This window comes from Thunnus albacares, chromosome 23, assembly GCF_914725855.1.
Source record: "Thunnus albacares chromosome 23, fThuAlb1.1, whole genome shotgun sequence".
Lineage (NCBI taxonomy): Eukaryota > Metazoa > Chordata > Actinopteri > Scombriformes > Scombridae > Thunnus > Thunnus albacares.
Genome location: NC_058128.1, coordinates 11,919,415 through 11,942,777, shown reverse-complemented (window position 1 = coordinate 11,942,777; position 23,363 = coordinate 11,919,415). Strand labels below are relative to the sequence as shown.

Sequence of the window (23,363 nt, the reverse complement as noted above, 5' to 3'; positions counted from 1 at the left end):
GATTGATGTGTTTTTGAAGTGTGGGGGGAGACGGTGTCAAACTTCCTTTCTGGCATAGAGCGGATAGATCACACGTCACATCACGTCGCTCAGCTGGGATCAGCGATATACTTTTAAACAGAGTGTGGATCTACTTCAGCACCCAAGTGTTTACCAATTAAAGAAAGGGCATGCTCTGAATGAATTGTGAACGGTTCTACTGAACATTTAGAGTCCGATTGGCGCAACAACTGAAAATGTTGACTTTTGCACAGGGGCTATACCTGTATGTAATGACTATGTAATGATCTGTGCTTCAGCCATTACTGTTGTATACTGCATGAGCGATTAGAGATCTGGTGGCAGATCTGGCCTCTAAATTGTGGGATTAACTCTCAATATGTCTCTCTCAAGTTATTTAATGTTATTGAGGGTCAGCACCTCCTTTCAGCATGCTGTTGCGACAGAGAGTGAAAAAGGAACCTGTTGTTGCAAGTGAATAGTGTGAGCTTTTGCAGTCGAACCATAATGTAAGGTTTTCTCTCAGTAATGTGTTGCACTCTACTGTAGCACAGAGACTCTATTGTGTCACAGAAGTGACTTTCAATCCTTTCAGCCACTATGCACCATTAGTATCTACACTACTTCAGCCTGAGGTGGAGAGCTATTTAGTTGTTCCTTTCCTTGGATGTCAAATGTATCTTCACAATATCTTTCTTTTTTTTTGTTTACATATGTATGAGAGAGATACAGTGAAAGAGAAATTGCAGGACTTGTAAGTACATGAATTAGGTTGGGACAAGTAGAAAGTAGAAGAAAAGAGTTGCTGGGGTCACTGACGCAAAAATATTTCACTACACTTTTACAGTCATGAATCTTGAGTAAGTTAAGCCTGCAGTTCCTATAGCAGAGCCTTTGTGACATATTTAGAATGAAGAAAAGTTAAAATGTTTGTGTTTGTTTATCTTTGTGCATAACCACACCTTAAGCCCGTAACTATTAACTAAGTGACATAAATGTAGCAAAGCCTGCTATCTAGTTCAGGCAGTCTAACTCAGGTCTGCATATACACTTACTTCTCTCACTGTTCCATAAATCCAACGCAACTTTTTATTCATGGCGGTGCACTCAAGTCATCTGTGCTCTGCTCATTCTTTCACTGCATACCTGCTGCTACACTGCTCACCTGAAAGCTACGCTGCTGCAGCTCCTGCTCATATTGCATTTCAAAAGCCCCACCTCCACCCAACAACATAGTCAGAGCCTAGATGCCAAAACATCAATGTTGTTTGTATTCTACATGCACATAATAATCTATTCCATGTGACCTGGCTGACTCAATGTTTCCAGTGACTGAAAATATCCAAACTACTGCAGCTTTGCAAAAATATGCTACTGACTAATTGCATTTCTGAGTTAAAATCACAGGTCTTAAAGGGTGAAGATAACTTTTCATTGTCTGTGAACCATGAATATAGTTGGTGCCAATCCAAGTAGATGATGATATATTTCACTGAAAGAATGAAAACTTTGACCTGGTGGTAGTGATAGAGGAAAAGTCCTGGGATCACTAACGGTGTTGAATTTGAAAGTTGAATTTATTCTCTCGAACTGAACTTGACTACCTGTAGCAAGTTTCGCAACAATCTATTCAATAGTTGTCCAGATATATCTCTTTGAACCACAAATGTTAACTTCCCAGTGGCGCTACAGCAAAGGTCGGGGAGGATAAGCAAAGTCAGCTGGGGATCAGGAATGTGTGTACAAAGTTTCATATCAATCCATCCTGTAGTTGTGGAGATATTTCAGTCTTCACTAAAGTGGTGGACTGACTGACAGGCAAGACAGACTAAATTTCAACATGTAATTATGTACTACTTCACAGTGTTAATGCTGCTGAAACAGCCCTTGTATATGTAAAATAGTCGTCCACAAAATTTTCACTTTGAACTAAATTTAGCTGTTGAGATGTCCAGACTTCTTTAGACCAGCAAAATACAAAATCAGTGGCTTCATCTTAGCAGTGCATGTCCTAAAAAAATAAGTGTCCATAATAATGTGCACACTGACTGTATTGTATATCATTAGTAGTTAAAGAATGAGGGGGGAAAAACAGGGTGATTTGAGGTTCAAGAGAGAGTCTGTAGCTTAAGGTCCTGTACCTTACAAACTGTTAAAACCTGAACAACATACCAGAGAATTTGAGGGTTTTTTTCCACTTTGTGTGCGCCACAAAATGAGGAGTCATGTTCTTCATTCTCTCCTCAAGCTATTTTCTCTGGGTGCTCTATTTCACACCATTCTTTCCCTCAGCGTAAAGGGTGGCAAGGCAAGGTGACATTTGAAAAGTGCATTTCCCTCTCTGCTCCGTCAATCTGTTCTTTTTCCTTACAGACAGCCCCCTCCATCTGCACACTGCCACGGCATGCAACACACAAACTCTACACACACACAAACCTTCTCCCTGCTCACTGACAATGATGTGCCTGGTTACCACCGGGGCTGTGCGTGTGTTTGGTAGACCAGACTAAGCCCTCTGGACCCCTAAATGACACTCTGGCTGGCTGCTGTGTGACCCAAGGGCCCATTAAGAGTCAAAACCAACACCAGATCTGTCAGATACACCCCTGTGAGGAGCTGTTGGACATACTGTAACACTGTCACCTCGCAATGACAGGCTGTCAACACCTGTGTCAAGATGACCGATTAGCAGATTTAGTACCAAAACCATGTCCTCCCACAAGCTCTCACCTCTTTAGACTGATTAAAACAGGGCTGCAATCATTTATATTTCCTCTTATACAGACAGCAGGTCTGTTTATCTCCCTGCTGACAAAGTTTTCTTGCACGTTTGGAAGTTAATTGCTTGGCTCATTAGTGGTACGTGTGTTTCTGTCTTGGAGCAGCAGGGGATTTGATATTATCTTGTTATGGTGCAATGTTTTACAGTGAAAGTGGCGATCTCCCAACCTAGGGCATAAAATGGCCTGAGTGCTTTGGAAAGCCCTGTGTGATCTGTTCATTCCCCTCATTCATTTTTAATGCCCTTTGAAGATCGCTTGTTTTCCATCACAACCTCCATTTTGGCAGCGAGGTAAACAGATGGATACTGACAGTGAGCGAGCATCTCACAACAAGTGTCTTGCTCCGCCATATCTCCTCCTTGACAGAATACAGCAAGCCTTCACCCAGTTGGTTTTTTTTTTTTTTTTTTCCTGCGGGTAGCCAGTAAAATAAACACCAGACATTATAGGGATTTATGTAGCACAGAAATGGAAGAAAATACCAGTATGAAGTTGACAGCTTTTCTACTGCAGTCACAAATAAAGGGGCTCTGTTATGAGTTTGTTGCAGTTGCTGATTCCGACAGCTCACACTTTTATCGCTGCAGCTGCCTTTTATAAAAGGGACTTGTTCTTAATCTTAAATGTTTAATAACTTCACAGGAAACAACCTCCCTTCACTGTCTCTCTCTATGTTCCCTTTCTGCTTTACGTTTCAACTCTTTGTCACATATTAATACTCCTATTCATTCCTAAAATTCAGAGTAATTTGCTTGTCATATCGGTGTCATAATATAGCCTCTTTCCATCTTGTCAACAATCACTGCTGCAGCAAAGCTATTGACAAATTGCAATTATTGTGACTTGAAATGCACGCATAAACAACCAATTCATTAATCATTTTCTGCTGATGACTTTTGATCGGCGGAGAGAGATTGCGTTCAAGGACTTGTTGAAGGTCGCTGTGTGCAGATCTGTGATTGCTGTGTAAATTGATTATGGCAACACCTCCCTCCAAGGATGCTGTCAGAGAGCCAGGCAGATCCCAGCAGCGCTTCAAAGTCGAGGGCCACGTTTAAGAAAGGAGATATTGAACTTCACATTTATCAAAGGCAAACACACATGACATACAGTTTACATATAGTACATATATGCAACACATGCTTACGTTATGCCAATACGGATGCAAACAAGTGTGCTTACCCACATCACCTTACTGTATGTTCAACTGGAAGAATGTAGTACTACAGTATCTAGTCACGCAGCAAATGTTTCTGACTTAGTTTAACATGTAAAATGTACAATTACAGTAGTAGTAAACTAATATTTTTAATATTTACGTTGAATCAAATAACTGCATAATGTGAGAGGGTCAATAACTATGCCAAAATCACCTACACTGTGAAATAGCACCTACACTGTGCAGTTCTATGATGCTTTTTCAATTCGTTTTAGCTCATTGTTTGATAGCACATTTACAGCCATTCTCAGCAAACAAGCACAATAAACCTTTGCAGTAGCTGCCCATCACCAAACAGCACAAAGTTTGCAAACTGTCCAGTGCAGAACGATGAACATCTAGCGAGAAGACCCAGATATTTTTCTCTGATGTTAAAAGAGTGAAAACTGAACTAAATTTGTGAGAAGGCCAGAATACAAACATTCCTCCATGTTGTTTTGTTTTCCAACACCTTAATCATGACAACTTCGTAAGGTCATTAATATGTATGCTATGACTAGTCAATTAATTGATTGGTCAATTGACAGACAACTAATCTCCAACTATTTTGGTTGTTGATGAATCATTTTGAGTAATTTTTGAAGAAAGAAATGCCAAAGTCTCTGGTTCCAGCTTTTTGAAACAATGATTGCTATTTTTCACTATTTCTGACATTTAGATATTTACACATATAGACCAAACAACTAATCAATTAATTTAGAAAATAATCGATAATAAAAAATAATTGTTAGTTACAACTTGTTTTGATGTTTTTCTGCCAGCTAGTGGCCAAAAATCAATTAACTACAGCTTTAGTTATTTCATTCATTCAGCCTCTTACTGAGCAGTAGTGTATTTGCTTGGTTGTTTCAAGCATAGTGAAATCTCTTTGTTCTGTTCTTTAACCAGTTCACTTCCTGTACTTTCTACCTGTTGATGGCCGTAGTCTGCAGACACTGATGTGATGTTCTTTCCCAAAAAGAGGGAACATTGATGGATCACTGCAGTGTCCTGCTATCAGCCTCAGGACCACTCTGGCAAGGTGTACTCCGACGGTGTTGTGTCAGCCTCGGGCTACATTTGGAAAAAGAGACAAGATATAAAGAGGACATTGAAAATGGGAGGGATGTAACAGGCACAGGGATTGTGAAGATAGAAACGGAGATGCATCTTGAAAGAGAGAAGCGTTTAGAGGGACAACAAGAGCAACGGGTACAGAGGGAGGAAGAGAGAGAGAGCAGAGCCAGGTGAAGTTATGTTCAGTCTTCTGAGGAGGGATGCGGCTGTTTTGTAAGCTCCTACAAACTGAGGGTTATCTGTCTCCCCCAGCTGTGCCACCCAGCTGTCACACACTCCTGTGCTGCACTCTGTCCTGGCACCCTTGCACACAGCTCCCTCTGCCCACCATTATCTGCCTGTGTGTGTGGATTCTATTTGTCAGTCTTTACGCTAGCAGATTATTAGCATGAAAATGAGCAGGTTCAGGTTATTTATGCAGTGTGAGAGTGTCTCCACGCCCTTGGCTCCATCTATAAGACTGACTATCAGTCTAGCTAGCTAACAGCCTACTGTCCTCCCATGTTTGTCCTCATTTTAATTAATCAATTCAGCCTGTACACGAGGAAAGTTTTCTTTTCAAGGCAGTCTTGGAATCTCTCTACAGTCATTTCCCAGTGGAAGCCATGTGCCTCCTCTAGACACCAGACCAATCTGCAGTCCCCATCGCCGTTCTCACCACCCCAACCCCGCAGGGTAAGAGCCTCAATTACCCAGAGCCTATCACTGCAAACAGCCACTTTGCAGCCAACCACCTGTGACTCAGACTGTGGGAAGCTTTGGCTACAGCATGGCTGCGCGGGGGGAGAACAGCCAAAGCCTTGGGCTGGCCAGCCAACCATTGATTAAGGGAATCAGTATTGATTAAGGGTGCAGGGGACATCTGGAATGGACCAATTTATGTCCCCACATCAATTATTCAAATGGCTGCCGCTGAATTGGATTAGAGGACGATCTTTCTGCCATCGTTCCTACCCCTCTGCAATCTGTACCCTCTCAGCAAGCTGTCGTCACAAGTCTTTTGACTTGTCAGCCCTTTTGAAATACCTACTTTTAGTTCACCACATGGGCATTTACTGCACAGTGGCAGTCACTGTGCCTGGTTCAGATTTGCTCTGCTAAGTAAAGCGCATTGGGACAATGCTAGGACAAGCTCCTTTTTAGCCCCCAATCACTGGCTAATGCCTATAGCCCACACTGTGTTGTCAGATTTGTTTCTCAGTTTGCCCTTCTGTCTCTGTGTTGACATCTTGAGGGCTTGAACGCAGTACAGAATGGCACAGGCTGCTAAAGTCTGGGCCAGAAGCTTATTCATATTCATAATGTTGTTGCTGGAGAAGCTGTGAAAACGTGCGCGGCTTTGTTCGTGAATGGTGTGTTTTGTTTTGGGTGGGTGTGGGGGGGTATTTGTGTTAATCTCTATGTGACTGTGTCTGGTGGGATTCTTCTTTGTGGATCATGCAGCAGTCAGCCCACAGAGATGGGCCAGCACAGAGACCAGCTGATGGGCTCCTGTCCATTGTAGACAGTCTAACATGGGGGGAATGAGTAGAGTGACTGAGCCAGGAACAAAAGCCCACAGGTGGCTGACGATGATAGAGGGCTGCCCTTTGTCTGCTGCCCCACCAGAGCACCTCTCAGAAACACTGATTCCTCTGACAATGATTGATGAATGATTTTTTTCAGTTTTCAAATATGATCATAGACATTGTTTTATTCTGTACTAAACGGCAGAAATTTTGTCATTTTATTTTTATTTTTTATATATTCTATTCTACAACTTACTGCATAGCAGCAGTGATACATTTGATATCCCTTTGTGTTTCATGGCACTATTGCATCTGCTCTTAGCAATGAATAAGAAAAATTTTCAGACCACCTTGAATACCAAATGGCTTGTCTAATATTTGTCATTCTATGATTGGATAAAAATCATAATACTAGAATAGCATACAAAAAGTTACTTTTGCCATCTTTAGCTACTGTTTCAATTAAAGGAATAGTTTGGGAAATACACTTATTTGTTTTTTTGCCAAGTGTAAGATGAGAAGATCAATACTCTCACATTTATATACTAAATATTAAGCTACTGCCTACAGCCGGTTAGCTTAGCTTAGCACATAGAATGGAAACAGAGGGAAATATTTAGCCTGGCTCTGTCCAAAGGTAACAACAATTCACCTAATGGCACCAAAGCTCACTTATTAACACATTATATCTTGTTTGTTTAATCCGTACAAAGTGTAAAAATGACAGAGGGTTATGTACCGGACTATTTTTTAGGCATACACAGTAACTTCTTACAGTCTGGCTGTTGCTGGGAGGTTGCTAGGCAACCAATGACGACTCCAGGAATTTACTGCGCCCTATGAACCTCAGCAAGAAGCGAATATTAGTATTTCTCAAAATTACAAACTATTCCTTTTAGCGTCCACATGAGCTGAGAAGATGATTATTACATATTACTGGCATTTAAATTTTTGGGCTGTTTTTGTTGTGACTGACAAACGTATCGAACTGGTATGAAAATGCACCATCGAAAACAGTAGTTCCAAATGTGAAACCACAGGTAGGCTTTTGTAGGTTTGCTTTTGTTACATGTTTTTAATGTGGTAGTATAATTCATGGCTAAAGTGTGTTTTATGATGGTTTGTAACATGAGGAAGAGCAGTTAAGTGTACATCTGTCACAGTGTTGAGCCAAATCAATTACTCTCTGAAAAGCATTTCCTCTTCCTGTAGCTTAAGCACGTTTCCATGTTTATGAAGCAGGCGGATTGTTAGATTCCTACCTGTCTGTTGCACAGTTATAATCCATTATCAACAGGACGAACGTGCTGGACATGTAAGCCGACAATAAAGTAATAATAAATTCAATGTACTTCTCCACCAGATAATCAATTTACTGTGTTGTATAGGCTCACACAGCTTTGGTAATTCGTGTTTCGGTGAGAGCATATGGTACTGGAGCCCGGGGAGCAAATGTGCAATTTAGAACGAATTGCATGGTTGTTATTGATTAGGAGTCGAAATGGGGGAGAAGATTTGTGGAGCCCATAAAGGAGAGACTTCAGAGCATGTAGAGTGTGTGTGTTTGTGTTTGTGTGTGGGCAGAAGCAGGGTTGTGTAAGATCAGTGGCAATTTTTAGCATAACAGGATGTGTCTAGACTCTGTAGTGTGCAGCTGATTTATCAGGTGCTGGTGGTGGTGGTGGTCAGGGAGTTGCAGTTGGAGAGGAAGAAGAAGAATCATGTATCAAAAACACATTTGAGCATAAACAGAACTCATCGTTTTAGACAGTTTCTCCTAATATTAGCTTCTCATGCCGTAAGCTGACTGATCACACACTGGGTTGTACTCACTGATTTAACTAACACACACTTACACACCCTGTCCCAACTTGAAGGTTACTTCAGCGTTCAAAGTCTTTGTTGTGAAACCTTTTGACGGACTCAGACTTGTCTTCATTCTCCATCTGTACTGTTTAGGGTGTTCCTGGCTTTAACATTGAGTCTGTCTGATTTCTTTCCCACTCTCTCCCTGCTGCCGCCAGCAACACAAATGTTTACCAAGACAGAGCAGACGGAGGAGAATGGACTAATATCGGTAATTGCTCCCATCTGCTCGTGTGCAGTTGTCAATATCTCTGAGTCCACTGCTGAAATTAGACCCGTCAACCAGCGTCCAGGCTGCACTCCTATCATCAATTCATCTGTCCTGCCAGTCAGGCAGTCGACAAAGTAGCCAGTTATCCACATGACAGGGAGCCACACCAGAAACCTCACTCCAAAAGTCCAAATCACAGTCAATACCCAGATGCTCTAATAACTATGTTTGGCGAGGAAAGAGATCGGATGGATTATAAAAATTATTTTTGGCAGTATGTTATAGCAAAAACCAAAACATTTTAACTCAATTTTTCATAGTTATTGCAGCTGCTGAACTGACTGTCATAGTGTTACAGAGTCATTAAAAAACACTAATAGCTTGCAAACACTCTGTAGTGTGAACCGTGAAAGATGAGTGAACTTTAAGATGCAACCTTTTGAAAAATAAAAAGCGCAAAGGAGAAAAGATGATGAAAAAGGTTTAAGCTCTTAGCATCTTGTACGGTTTGACACCTCTAAGTCTCACATAAAAACCACTTCTTTCCTTCTGCACTCTTTATGCTCCAAAGCCAGTGAGTGTTAGAGATACATCACAGGCAGGCGACAGGCTGGCACCATTAGCCAGGCCAAACCATTACTAAGCTTGAAGTGTTTTTATACCTCAAGATAACCGAGCTGTATGTGCCATCATTGTAAATGATGGACATGTAATGTTCTCTGCAGTCTCCATATGTCAGTACGCCATTATGTGCTCAGCATTCCACTTACAATTCTTTAACATTTGTTTCCTTGTGTTTTTCTCCAACATTACAGTAGTTTTCCTTCTTGGACCTGTTAGCCAAGCGTGTCTTTCTTTGTGAAAGAACTGACACAGCAGCTGATAGAGTGATATTAATCTTTTGAATTGCTCTGTTGACAGTAAATCTAATAGTCTCTTGTCTTGAAGATAAGTCTTTTAAGCTGAGGTGGTCAGGGGATGAATATGGGTTCAAGTCCCCAAAGCAGCAGGTTCAGCCGTATTGATTATCCAGTCCTGTAACCCTGCATGCCCTCTAACACTGATTGCCTCAAACTTCTCTCTTTTTCTCCTTATGTGTCCATCACTCTATCTCTATGTGGACAGACCATAATCTTTTTTTTTTTTTTTTCTCCATGGCCACATCACATCAGTGTGTGTGTGTGTGTGTGTGTGGATGCAATGGCAGGGTGGGGGTTTAGGGTGAAAGGGCTGCGGTGATCATGGGAGTGTGGAAAACCACCCCCGGTGCAAAGCAATCATAGCCGGCTCTCTATCATCCTGCCCCCTTCGCTACCTCCATCCAACCTCTCTCAACCCATCACCCCTCAGAGTTGCCTCTCTCCTCCCTTCCATTATTCCCAGCTCTCTAGTCAGAAAATTAGGGTGACACTTGGCGGCCCTCCCTCTTCTCTCCACCTCTCTCTCTCTTCTCCCACCACCTTCCCTCTTTCTATTTCTCACCCATTACTCCCAGTTCACTGGTTGGTATATGGAGGGTGACACTGGGCCAATTCAATCTTGCCTCCCCATCAACCGCTCTGCTTGTCGTAGTGCTGCAGCCTCCCGTCTACGGGCATACCCCTTCAGTGGGTCGTCACTCTGTTTTCTACACTTCACACATCCCCTGCCCTTCTCTGCTACACAGAACTTTCTATTTCCTCGTCTGTCATTCCTGTTTTCCATTTACTTGTCTTCTTTTAGCGTACCTCTGACTTTTAAAGTCATTTTTGTCACAGAGGAGGTATTTCAAGATGGCCTTGTTATATTAGGGTTCTGATATGGGTAAAAAATAATGCACAATGTTTTCTGTGGAAGCTGTGTTTGTGAGATAACTAACCCGATGAGCCATTCGACAAAAAAACTGATGTATGATGTTGAGTAATGCAGATTGTATAGTAAAATAAAGCAGTTACGTATTCACTGCAGTATTAGCAGAACTACAGCTACAGCTTTGTAGACTGACGTGTGCTTAGAGGCACGCTTTCCCTCTTTGATTTCCTGAATAGCCTCAAGTCTTCTAGATTGGCTTCAAGTGGAAGAAGTTTACAGGTTCAACTAATCTTTCCCTAATTATTTTGGCAGCAGAAATGTGCTTTCCCTGCATTATAATGACAAGGGTTACACCACGTCAGGAAACACCTCTCATTAGACCAGACAAGCTTTTGTAACCTGCTTCTTGACAATATAAATAAGATCCATGGATTTACCCCTTGGAGCTTATTTTACCACAACTCAGATTAGGAGATAAGCAGAATTTGTATCACTTGGAGTAGTAATAGGCTGACTTAGAGTCAAACACAATGAGAGGTCCAGGCCCAGTGAGTCAGCCTTACTCATTAATGAGCAAATTCCCTATCAATCAGTTTCTAACTATCAAATCCAACTTGGATGATGGAATGGAAAAGTTGGGAAGATGTATGTAAATTAACATCTGGGTGATGTACATTCAGTCTTTTCAGCAATGTGACATTTGAAAAGTGTAATGCGACTTTGGTCCTCATCTTTGTGAGGAAAACTCAAAACAACTTTTGCTGAAAAAAACACCAAAATAGTAGTGTTAGGAGCATAATGGACAATGGATACCAACACTTGCATAAACACATCTCTGTACAGTACATCTAATATCTACTGCTACTATCAGCTGGTTCACACAGACCGAACCAGTCAAGTGTTAGTCCAGTCGTTAGTAGCTGATTTGTTGGCCCAGCTCTGTTCATTCTATTCCCACTGGCGGGGATGTTTGTTTTTGTTCTATCCAATATGAAATGGCTTTGTCATTGGGTAGGGAAGCTGCTCTGTAAGCCAAAATAAACCACGGTTTACTGTGTTGACAATATTTGACTGAATTGGATGTTACCAGTATGTGCTAGGTTTCATCCCTGCTCTTAAAGGTAGGCTTTAAAGTACTATTGCTGATTTACTATTTGTGCACTCGGAGTATGACTTCCCCTCTGTAAAGATTTATTCAAAACCTTAGTTTCTTTATGTCAGTGCTGTGAAAAATTAGACCATATGCTTTGAATTAATTAGAAAAAAATCATAATTTTAGTACTTAAAGTCTGAAATGATTTGGGTCATTCTGCATCTTTCTAAAAATCACAGAGGATTTTCTTTTCATGGTAGAGGTCTTGTCCTGCTACTATATACAGTTCAGTATTTGTTATTGTATCTGACATGCATTCAGTCGACAACACAAAGAATAATTAGAAATCCCAGAGTACAATGGAAATGGCTCTTTGTTATGCATCTCTGCACATCTGTGTGTAGATATTCTTTTGTTGCTCTGTCTGGCACCAGACAGTGGGAGACCTGAGTTGCCCGCAACATCCCTGAACACCCAGCCTGGCTAGCATAGCACCTGTCACTAGGATGGAAAGGAAAATTAGGGCCATTAGCTGAGACACAGTCTAGCCTCTAGAATTCAAAGCTTTTATCGTGTTTTATCTGTCAGTGGTTATTGCTGGGTATGGAGTTGTATGTACATACGTTAGCTTATGGCTTGGACTGGTGTTAGTCAGAAAGTATGGCCACAATAATTAATTTAAAGCCACTTTACTGCCATGGCACGCACACACTCACACACACACGTCGTCAGATTGTACCTGATCTCAGGACTGTGTGGTGAAATACAGAATATGCTTGACTGACATCTCCCCATTTCTCCTGTGTTAGTTTTGTTTCACCTGTTAGGGCAGACAACAACTTACTCGTGGTGGCTTTTCTCTGAATTTCTCGGTGGATTTCAGTGATTTCAGCAAACTGTTGGCATCGCTCCACCCCCAGTCAGTCCTCGAGGTTAACTGGACCTTTAAATATTTATCACCAAGTGTTCATCTTGCAGTAGGCCTTGTGTTTCCCAGTGGAGTAAGACGTTTGTCAAAGGCTAAATTTGGCCCACAGTGCTTATATATTCAGACCATGATATTTCCTATTACTGTATATTTTCCAAATTAAACCTTTTATTGTCAATGACAGTACAATTCAAATGTAGCTGTTGTCAATTAGCCTCCAACAAGACTGCTGTTTGCAAACCAACACAAAAGAACAAAAACAATCATGAAATGCTTGGTTTCATAATAAAGTTTATTCTATATTACAAATAGTATTTTGTTCTTGACTGCAAAATAGGAATGCATTATATTTACATACACAGGTATACAATTAATTATAACAAAGTTAGAGAAGCTCGCCTTATATCCCCCAGGTTTCGTTTTTATCTCTTGATAAGATACTCTTTATCTTTCAAATATGGTCTAGTAAAAGTCTTTTCTAGCATGTTTCTGTAACACCTGCTATAACACTGAGCTAGGAGGACATTTTTAGTTCCTACAAAACGTTTGAAGGTGGAAACTTTATCTGTGCTCTTGGCAACACGAGGTGGCTACTAGCAGACAACCTTTGTTGCAGGGGAAGGGACGGGGCATGGAGAAATGAAAGACAGGATGTTGCACTGGGGGGCAGATTCACAATGACAGTCCGGGACTGAGGGGAAACTTTGGGTATCTAAACGCAGTTTACTTCAGCTACATGAATGAAAGAAGTTAATTTTAATTGTCTAAAGGTGATTCAGTCGTATTTCCTAAAATATCAATACTAGCTTTACATGAATTAACCATTCATTTGTGAAATTAATCCCTATTCCCCTCATCTTCCAATATCAAATATGAATGTGTTTGATATGTTTACTACATAACAAGTCCAGCAAACACCTTGTGAATGTACCCCTCCAAGTTGAAACAACAGACATTCATCATACTGTATACCTGCCGACAGTAATTAATGGACAATGACTTGGATATCTCACAAACATTTGACATAAGGGCTAAGAAACAGTCACTTGCCAAACTCAGTCTACTATCAGCCTTTTGTGCCCCTCCTGTAAGAATATTATCTCTAGGATAAAGCACATTTATACATAGTTTCTTCCAGGTGTTTTGGAAGGGAAATTGAAAGGGATAGTAACATCTGGATTTAGTGACATACATGGTGGCAAACTGATGCAGTCTTCTGTTGCTTTTTAAGAAATGAACATTTGTTGAACCAGATTTATTTGTTTTAATAAATGCCCCTCTTTTGTTATTTGAAAAGAGGGCTTCATCACTAAAAATGTTTCTTTTCTGTTCTGGGCTCAACTGATGGAGAAAAATATTTCAGCAATTATGATTTAAAAAAAAAAAAAAAAAAAATGACGTTTTCTACTAATGAAGTAGAAAACCCTAAAACAAGATGTAATAGCAGCAAAGACAGAGCAAGACTCTACTTGCATCTTCTGTGTACCAAAACTAAAACCACAGAGGAGACACAGTTGTCACAAAACACTGATGGGCTGTAACGGAGGACACTGTAAACAGGACAAGAAGGATGGTCATACAGTAGAAATTAAAAATGGTCATCTTGTTGTTCTGTGTGGGATCCATAATCTTAAAATGAACAGTTGGCTTGTAAATGACTTAAAGTCCCTAGCAGTAGTAGTAGAAGTACATAAATATCTTTGAGCAAGACAGTTCCATTTCATACCATCCAAATAGGTCAACATGCAAGGGTATATAATATCTGTGTTTATTTAGCATCTAACACTTCACAAAAACCATGGGCATGAGGTTCTGCAGTAGGGTTTGAACTGGATAAAGGTTCCACCTTAAACGAAAGTTATAGTTTTTATTACATCAACAATCCACTTTTCCCATCTCGATTCTTCCAAGCAAAAGAAAGATAAAAGAACACATCCACATCATCATTGCAAGGCTTAATTTTCTTATTTTTCATTTTTTTTTAAATAAGTTTCTTAAATTGTTTACGTTTTACATGCGCTTAAAAAGCCAATAAAGGACCCAAGGTGGACCTAGGGCGGTCTTCACACATTCACATCACCACATGGGGCACGTTGTCAAGGCAAAAGAAAGGGCAGAGGTCAAAAGGTACGGAGGGTGCCTCCATCATCTCTCTTTCAATCGCTCTCTCCCATAGTGGGGGTTCACATCCAACAAGTCTTATCTACTTTTAATGTCTATCATTTTCTGTTTATCCTGCTGTGATGCTCACTTCTTCTGTTCCTGCTCCGCTTTATTAGATTTTTTTTTTTTTCTTTTTTTGAGGCATGGAGAAGGCCGCCCCCTGCCGCCACTGAGGACAACTACACTAATACAGACAAGCGCGCCTCAACAGTTACACACTCAAGAGTTGGGGTTTTGCCGTATGCAACTAGCTACCATCTCCAACGCTTGTGCAAAACAGAAAAGAAAACTGGCTAGTCAGGAGCCGGACACAAGGGTGAACGGTGTGCCGAGAACTGGAGAAACCCGGGGCGATGGAAAGAGAAAGGAGGATCACATCACCTCGCCCACACAGCCTCTCACCTCGACACACTGAGGTCAGAAAAATCACACAGGTTTCTTAAAGTTCCAGACACAATATTTTTTTTTGTCCAAGAAGTGGTTGTCTTTTACATATAGTCCATTTTTGTCAGTTCCTCAGTGGCACTTTACAAATACATTTTTGACCGTTTTGAAAATTTCAAGCTCCTTTGGTTTTTGGCTGACCAACTAAGTCCATCTTGTTTGATTTCTCCACACAAAAGTCTTTAAATAAGAACATCCTGGGAAAGAAGTGCTACTCTCTCTCAACTGAGCCCCTTTAGGTAGCAGTCAGCCATCTCTGGCTACACTGTATTGAATCGTTCCTCTTATTTTTAATGAGCAAGCAGTTTCTTACCCAGTACATTTCAGTCAGCTCTTCCCTTTCCCTCCTCCAGGGTTGGCGTAGATATCTGGGCAGTCAGGATCTTGGGCAGCTGCTGATTGTGTATGTATCTGTGCGTGTGTGTGTGTGTCTGTGTGTGTGCTTTGATAGACCATCGCCGTGGCGACACAAGATTGGAAGTGGCAAGAGCCAGACAAAGACTGCTCCTGGTGTTGGATTAGCAGTCAAAACACTGTCGTCCAGAGTTGGTTGTGTGCTTCTTATAGAGGATCCAACTTAGGTCGGGGCCTCCAGGGTTTTGTCTAATAGTTTAATTTGCAGTAGCCACATAAGCCAGATGGAAGCAGAAATCATGAGCATTTTCTTTTAAGTAAATGTACGCTGGGCAGGAAAAATGTGCGAATGTTGCAAAGGGCTATAGGTTGGGGATGCTCTGGTTTGTAAAGTTTAAGTGTCAGTCAAGTTTCAATAAAGGAAAAGTTCAGAGAAGCACTAATCCTTCCCTACTCCCATCAGTCTTTATCTTAAATACAACTCCAGCTACATTGAACACAAGAACATTCTAGGTTTGCCTGGACTCACCCCAAATTTCGCAGATATGTATGCTTCGCTTGTAGGTACAGTGTAAACTTGGCAAACCACCCTTGCATTAATTTTCTTCAGAGGTGTTCATTTGGCTTGCAGTCATCATTTTTGATATTTCCTCTTGATTCCGTATATTGAATATAGAACTACAATAAATTGGACTCTAGAGATGGTTTTATTTTATCTATCCTATTTTGAAAAAAGTTCTCAACAAAATGGACTCCCAACATTATGGTTTTTAGTGTAAATTCTTGAAGGCAACATAAAAATGTTTTTTTCCCATCTTTTCTTCCAACAGGGGGACTGAAGTATGCCAATATGGCCAGCTTTCAAGCAATCACCCCTTGAAGCTCTCCCTGTGGTGAAGCTGAAGGATCCCCTGCATTGCACTGTGGGAGACGCCAACCTCAGCTCTGAACCACCCTTCAGATATTCAGGTAAACTAGTCTATGCAGCAGAGTGGATGAGGAAAACAAAATATTTCTTGGGGAAGAGGAAGCAGAAAAAAGGTCAAGGAAGAAGTCATCATCTTTGAAAGGCGGAGGGAGGAAGTCACATGATGAAAAAGATTGGGACAGGTCTTCGCTCAGGCACGGCTCGGTTTCTGACGGGGTCTCTTCCCAGTGCGCCCTGGGAAGTGCGGTCCTCAGCTCTCCAGACTCATGAAGGCCACCACCTGCTCCAGCTTGAAGGCCAGCCTCTGTTTCCTGGCTCCATCGTCCTGCTCCAGTGCACACACAATCTGCCAGCAGGACATTGAGGTAAACACAGATACACAAAGACATTACTGGAAGTAGTAAGCACAACAAAACTATCAATTTCAGTTCTGATATATGATCATTACTAATGTAGCATAATAACAGCATCCTGCAGTGTGTTTTTTTATTTGCATACTCATTTCAATATTTCCTGTAGACAATATTTACCATAGTAAATGCAGCATTCTAAAGACATGTTGTATCACTGCTGGGTGTACTGACAACTCATATATGCCAACCCTAAAAACAGCTAAAGCAATACTCTACTGAAACATATCCTTTTAGCGTCTGATACGCACTCCATGTAGTCTTAAAAGGTGGCTCTGAGGTGGGTGTAGCTTCCTCCTTTGGAGGACAGCAGCTATTGACAGCTTGAATTCATAGCAGTTAGCAAGGACACTCAGTTTCTTCACTATGTGACTAAATGCGCTTTCTGTCACTCTAGTGAATGTTGGAATCCACCGTAACTGTTGTGAATCTAAGCAGACTACAACTGCCGTCCTTCACCAAGGAGTATGTTACAAACATTTGAGGGCCACCTTTCATGCCTACAGGGGATGGGTATTTCAATACTGAAAGAAAACTGTCCTTTTGCCAGTCCCCGCAGTTCAACAAACGAGCTGACCCTCTGATAAGTGAAGCATGTTGGGCCTTACGCAGCATGAGAGAATTTGAAACACTATGCAGGGCAGGAAAAACTAAATCAACCTCCACACCTCCTGTTCACTGACCATTGAAAGATCTTTGTGATGGAGAACAAAATCTACAGTCCCCTGTCTGTGCAAAAATGTATTTAAAAGTATATCTGAAGCTTCAGCTGTCCAAATTAATCAAGTCAATATCTTTCAAAGTTATTCTTTTTAGGGCCAAACTCCCTCCTTTGGTAACTATCTTTCCTCTGCAGCTGAACAAGAAAACACTGTCCATCAAGACACAAAGAGGTAAAGAGACTAACTGTGGAAGATATACACTTTATTTGACTTACTTAAAATGGCTTAATCCTCAGATAAACCTTTAAATACATTATTGCTCAAAACGAGGACTCTGGATTTTGTCCCCTGTAAGCACATTTGGAGGGGATCCTCTGTCAGTATGAGCAGGAGGAATAATTACAGTAAGAAAAATTTAACCTGTCCATTTAATATTCTCCAGTATCAGGTTTCTATCAATAACTTTAAATGTGACAATGTAATTTAAGTATTTTGTTACTCTATCCTTATTATGTAAAGCACAATAACAAATGTTATAATGTATTATTTGCTAAATTGATAAAAATGTAGGAAATAGATGTTGTCTAGACATGTACTGTACCTGAGCCAAAATAGTACATACCTCCTCAGTGTATTTGCCCACATAGGAATAAATCTCACTGAGAGAGCTCATGGTATTGAACTCATTCATGTGCATCCGTGACTGTTCTGCCAAGTAGGCGTTCATGTCCTGGTCGCTGATCGCTGGCATCTTATTAATGTCTGAGTAGTACCTATTGAAAAACAGGGGGAGGTAAAACAAAGCAAACACTTGTTAGGAATATGTTTACTGCTGAGAACATTGTTAGAAAAACTGTAAATGATTTGGGAAACAGAATACACCCAGTGCTGTGTTTTAATGTAGACAGTGCCGCCTTTTCCTCAGAGCTTATTTACTCCTTGCAGTTCTTTGAAGTTATTTAATGCATGTAGTGAAGAGGCAACAAGTGGGTTGTATAGTAACATGACTGAAATGGAGTCATAGTAGACACTGACAGGACTGGGATTTCAACCTTGAGCACTATAACACAACACATACACACACATTGCAATGAGGTAAAGGCAATCAGTCACTGTCAGCAGCAGCTGTGTTGCCCCCATCAACTATGTTAATTAAAGCTGGTTATTTACATATTAAAATCCTGTAGCCCCAGCCACTCGAGAGGATGAGAGAGAGAGTATTTGTCAGGAAGCAAATCTTCAGAGCAAACTGACTAAAGGAAAGGCAGGTGGGTGTTGCTCATAGCCTTTGCACAGAGGTCACACACACATCAACACCTGCTCAGTGCTGGAAGGCAGTTGTAGGGAGCTGCTAGCAGGGGATTGTTAGTGTAGGGACCAGGTGTGCTTGTTTACAGAAAAAAGTTTTTATAAAAAAAAAAAAAAAACAGCTAAAATTCAATGCTTTGAAAAAGTGGTGAGAGGTTGTTTTCAGTCTCATTTCCAAATTTAGTTAGCCCAAAACATGTTAAACTTTTCTTGACTGTTTCTTTTGAAAAAATAATGAACTTTGACAGTTATTTTTCTTTCAAATAATGCACATAATTATACTGTAAGTGCTGCCACAATGCATCTGAGCCAATGTTAGAATGCATCCGGCATAGACAAGACACTACACTTCACTATAATACCAAAACAAATCTTTGTGAATGCAGGATCTTCATGGAAAGACTGCCGTTAGGGTATTTTGAAATACTATTTTAAGACCTAGTACTGATATAATATATTATGCTTTTAATTTAAACAAAGGGCCATAAAATGTTAGATTTGCAAATGTACTGATCCATATGGAAACACTCTTGTAAACAAATAATGTTATGACAGCCGTGATGGATTTGTCATTGTCTGGAGACCATCAACTCCCACATCAAATTGGAATCAAGTGTCAATATCTCAAAAGCTCGCTTCACTTCACATTCCCAAATTAACAACATTAACATAATGTTGCAAGTTAAAAGCTCTGTGGGATATCATGGCTCTGTCCAACTGCACCAGCCCTAAATAAGTCTATAAAAAAAACTGACTCAAACTGTTAAATATGCATATTTGTGCAGTTGTTGACTTACATCATTGGTTATCTTTGTAGACAGCATTGTAAAAACTCATTGATTACATGTGTTATGTTTCTACAGAGATGTAAAGAAAAGTAGATTTCCCTTCTTAAACATATTTCCATTAGACTGCGCACCAGGTAAGGACGTCCTATCTTTATAATTAAACTGAAGCATGAAGGAGAGAGAGAAGGGTACCTCTACAGTGTTCACTTTCTTCCCCTTTCCAGCCTTGGTTAATAGCTGCTGCATTCTGCTTTTTAAATCCTCTCTATGGCATGACCCTGACTTTGGCATGGTTGGACAGCAGAGTCAAGCAGCACTAGATCCACTCTTACTCAGTCATTACTGTATCTCTGAGGCTTTTCTAACTGGATAACACAGTTCCACTGGAGGGTATTCGCTAATGACAGTGGAATGTTGCATTGTTAAAGCAGTTTAAAAAAAAAAAAAAGGTTGGCAATTTTCTATATTTTTCTTGTTTTCAACAAATCTCATGTGCAGAGCCAAACCAACAATGACCTCATCCTACTTACAAGTATGTGTGTGTGTATCCAAAGCCTGATATATCTTATCCCCCTGTGCCGTAGACCTCCGTTGTCCAGAGAGTATTAAAAATATGTCAGTGAGCCACACGTTGCACTGGGTGACATGTTCATTCACCCGAAAGGCAATTGTTACGGTACTTTGTTTAGAGATGGTTCCAAAGACTAATAACAGCGCTCACATTTTCAGTCTCAGAGAAGTTCCTTGTAAAGCATACACCATTGTGCATACACAGGAATGCGGTTCCGTTTACAGCTTCGCTAGCTCGTGCTACATATCACAACCTCTTAACACTATATTAAAGTTATTTAAATTTACAATCTAGCGCTGTAAACAGAACCGCATTCCCATGCATGTGCAACGGCGTCTGTCATACAAGAAAATGCTCTGAGACTAAAAATATGATTGCTGTTGTTAGTCTTTAGAGCTGATTCTAAACAAACTATGATAACCATTGTCTTTGGTGCGAAGGAATATGTCACCCAATGCAGCAGACTGGTGTGGCTCATCGGCATGTTTTTAATAGTTTTTGGACAGTAACGGAGGTGTACGGCACAGGAGGAACATGATCAGGCTTTGGTTATACACACAATACTTGTAAGTAGATCATACCTGAGATTTGTTGACAATTAAGAAAAATAAAGAAAATCACTAGCCTTATCCTTTAACACAACATTTGCTGAAAATCCCAGAGCATACATATTTCGTCTTTAGGATCAGCATGTGTGCAGTGTTATCTGCTCAAACCCTGAGAAGGTTTTAAAGAGTAACTAAACATTCTGCCTGTACTGCCACCTACAGTAGCAGTTGCTGCACGGTCTGCCCACACAAATCATTTTTATGCTTACAGTAGCCAAACATTTCTTTGTATGAATCAGCAAAGGACCCTCACAATTTCCTCACACATGTGTATGGGAGACCTCAGACACACACAGGACTAATGAGTACAGTCCTGAGCCTGAAGCTTCTCATTTGGTTCCCCCCATTCAAGCAGCGCACATACATTCTCGTCCTGAGGCTCACCTAGCGCCAAAGCTACCAACACATAAATACTCTGAACCGCTTCACAGTAACCCATCTTTTATTCAGAACCTTTTCGCCTCCCCTGCTGACAAATAAATTTAATAAAACTCTCATTTTAACAAATTACTGCCTGCTACTTTCAAAAATTCTCTCTCTTTTTTCACACACACTACACCCTTCCAACACACTGACTTTTCTGGACTGTAGATCTCTTGCCCTGGGCGCTCCTATCCATTCCCACTGTGTTATAATTTGGATTGTGTTTCATGGCCCATAGATCACAGTGCCACAATCGTATTGTGTGTGTGTTGAAATGAAACATGGCTAATGCAGGTTTTCTGATAGTTTTCGCTCACATAAGAGCCACAGTGTTTGATCTGTGCATGTGTACTTTTTATAGGCAGCTCACCTCTCCACCCAGCTCTTGTAGCTGGGGATGTCCTTGGCATAAAGCAGCTTGTTAGAGGGTGAGTCCTTCCCAAGGCGGTGTTCTGAGGTGGAGCAGGAGTCCATGAAGGTCTGGGCCACCACAGACAGACAGGCATCTGTGATGCTGCTCTTATGGATGTCAAACACAAACTGGGGGTTCTTGATCACATTCACCCAAAAACGCAGAGGTAGGCTGCAGGGAGGTGGACAAAAAGAACAAGGTTGATGAGTTGCAAACTAATTTAGATTACACAAAATTTTACTTTGTCATTTGTTAACAAGAAAGTCTGAGACCTAATGAGACAAAAAAAAATTAATGAGACATTTTTTGTATGTTAATACTGTATTGTGCTGTGTTAGGCTTCATGTCATTAAAATGACTTTTGCATGAATTGTTCTTCTGTTTGCATGGCTATTTGAGCTTTCTGTAACTGAGATGGAACTGAACAAAGAGTGTAAAGTAAAACAACAGTATGTGTCCGGTTGAACAGCTCTGAGATTTAGTCCCTAAATGGCATTTTTATATTTGCAACAGCCAGCCAGGCAATAGACATGGACATATTATGCACCAGAAGGGGGATGAGGATTCATTCACTTTGCACTGCTAGTACACGGGCCCCGCTGTTGCTGATGTGCTCTGTTTGATGTTTGTGCTCAATTCAATAAAGCCTTTATCTTTAAAACCAGGTGGTGGCTGGCTCTCATTTTTTCCAGCAGTGTCCAGGGGTCCTTGCTGGGGGCCGCACAGTGACACAGTTCATATTGCCTTGTTCGTGCAAGTGGGTCCTATTTTGCGCCTGTCCAGAATAATAAAAATATACAAGTCTGTTTACTTGCTTGGCTTGTTTCTGCCAAAATGAATAGATATAGGGCCAGCTTTATCGGTGCTCTGCATTGAAAGGGCTCAGGTGGTATTAAGAAAGAGCTGAGTGTTACTTGGATCTCTGTATCTTTACTATTCTCTGGGCTATGCGCTTGTAGCTGACGTAGCAAAAATCAAACAGAAAAGACACTGTGGTCTGGCCTGCATAAGCATTTGTATGTGTGGCACAATATCAAAGGATGAGGGGGAAAAAAACAATAAAAAATGAAATGCAATCATTTAAATACCAGCAGTGCTCCCCTACAATCCCACTAAGCATTTATCCTAGCACAACCACCCACAACCACAAAGCCATTCACATGTACAATCTAACAAAAGAGGATTTGGAATCAGAGGAAGAAAAAACTCTGCATTATGACTTCAAAATTAATCTAAGCAAAGAATCTAGTGGGATTAGGTGCAGGGATCAAAGGGATATTAACACCACTGCTGTGCTGCCTTCATTGTTGACAGTCTGCCCCAGCTGCCCTGTGCTTTGAGGTATGTGCTGTTTCAATGAGGCAATAGATGGTACAATGATGAGGTTCTCCACATGATTTTTGTGTGTTAAAAATGACCACCATAATAACATCTACATATCTATTGTGTTGAAATTGGGCAAAGCATAGAATTTTCTGCAACTAACTCACGCTGAGTTGTGATAGGAATCTGAAGGATGGCCATGATCGGTCCTTTTGGTCAGGGATTAGGTTAAATATCAGCTGCCAAGATCAAGGTAATCTCTTATCCTGGAGGAATTAGGCTGGCAGACTCGGAAAAAGCCCTTTTATTAAAAGACCCCTCTGTCCATCGATTTAGCACTACAAAGTGCAGTCAATTCAAACTGATTTAAGAAAAGTATGTGGTATAGTAAGAAAGCAGCAGGTTTACTCACTACTCTAATAGGAAACACTTGTTAATATTAGAAATTGTTCCTACAGTAGCTTTATTAACTTCACTCACTAGTGTTTAGTGCATTTCCTGGTGCTCCAGGAGT

At 40.8% G+C, this 23,363-nt stretch overlaps 1 protein-coding gene and 1 long non-coding RNA gene across 5 annotated transcripts in view; one reads left to right on the top strand and one right to left on the bottom strand.

The window, feature by feature from the left end:
- Positions 1 to 21,562, top strand: part of LOC122975550 — a 92,808-nt gene extending 71,246 nt beyond the window's left edge. Inside the window, exons 5-9 of one of the 3 annotated variants that reach the window (XR_006400698.1) lie at positions 14,760 to 16,385; positions 16,573 to 16,709; positions 18,604 to 18,684; positions 19,588 to 19,646; positions 21,476 to 21,552. This is a non-coding gene — a long non-coding RNA (uncharacterized LOC122975550). Of the gene's footprint in view, positions 1 to 14,759; positions 16,386 to 16,572; positions 16,710 to 18,603; positions 18,685 to 19,587; positions 19,647 to 21,475 lie in introns of all 3 variants that reach the window. The other 2 variants (XR_006400697.1, XR_006400699.1) reach the window with 2 other exon arrangements.
- plxna4 (plexin A4) overlaps positions 15,207 to 23,363 on the bottom strand; it is a 241,569-nt gene continuing 233,412 nt past the window's right edge. For both annotated transcript variants that reach the window (XM_044344049.1, XM_044344050.1), the window contains exons 30-32: positions 21,485 to 21,697; positions 18,039 to 18,189; positions 15,207 to 16,690 (exon numbers count right to left, since the gene is read on the bottom strand). In XM_044344049.1, coding sequence (XP_044199984.1) covers positions 16,595 to 16,690; positions 18,039 to 18,189; positions 21,485 to 21,697 — 460 coding nt within the window. In that variant the 3' untranslated portion in view covers positions 15,207 to 16,594. The remainder of the gene's footprint in view (positions 16,691 to 18,038; positions 18,190 to 21,484; positions 21,698 to 23,363) is intronic.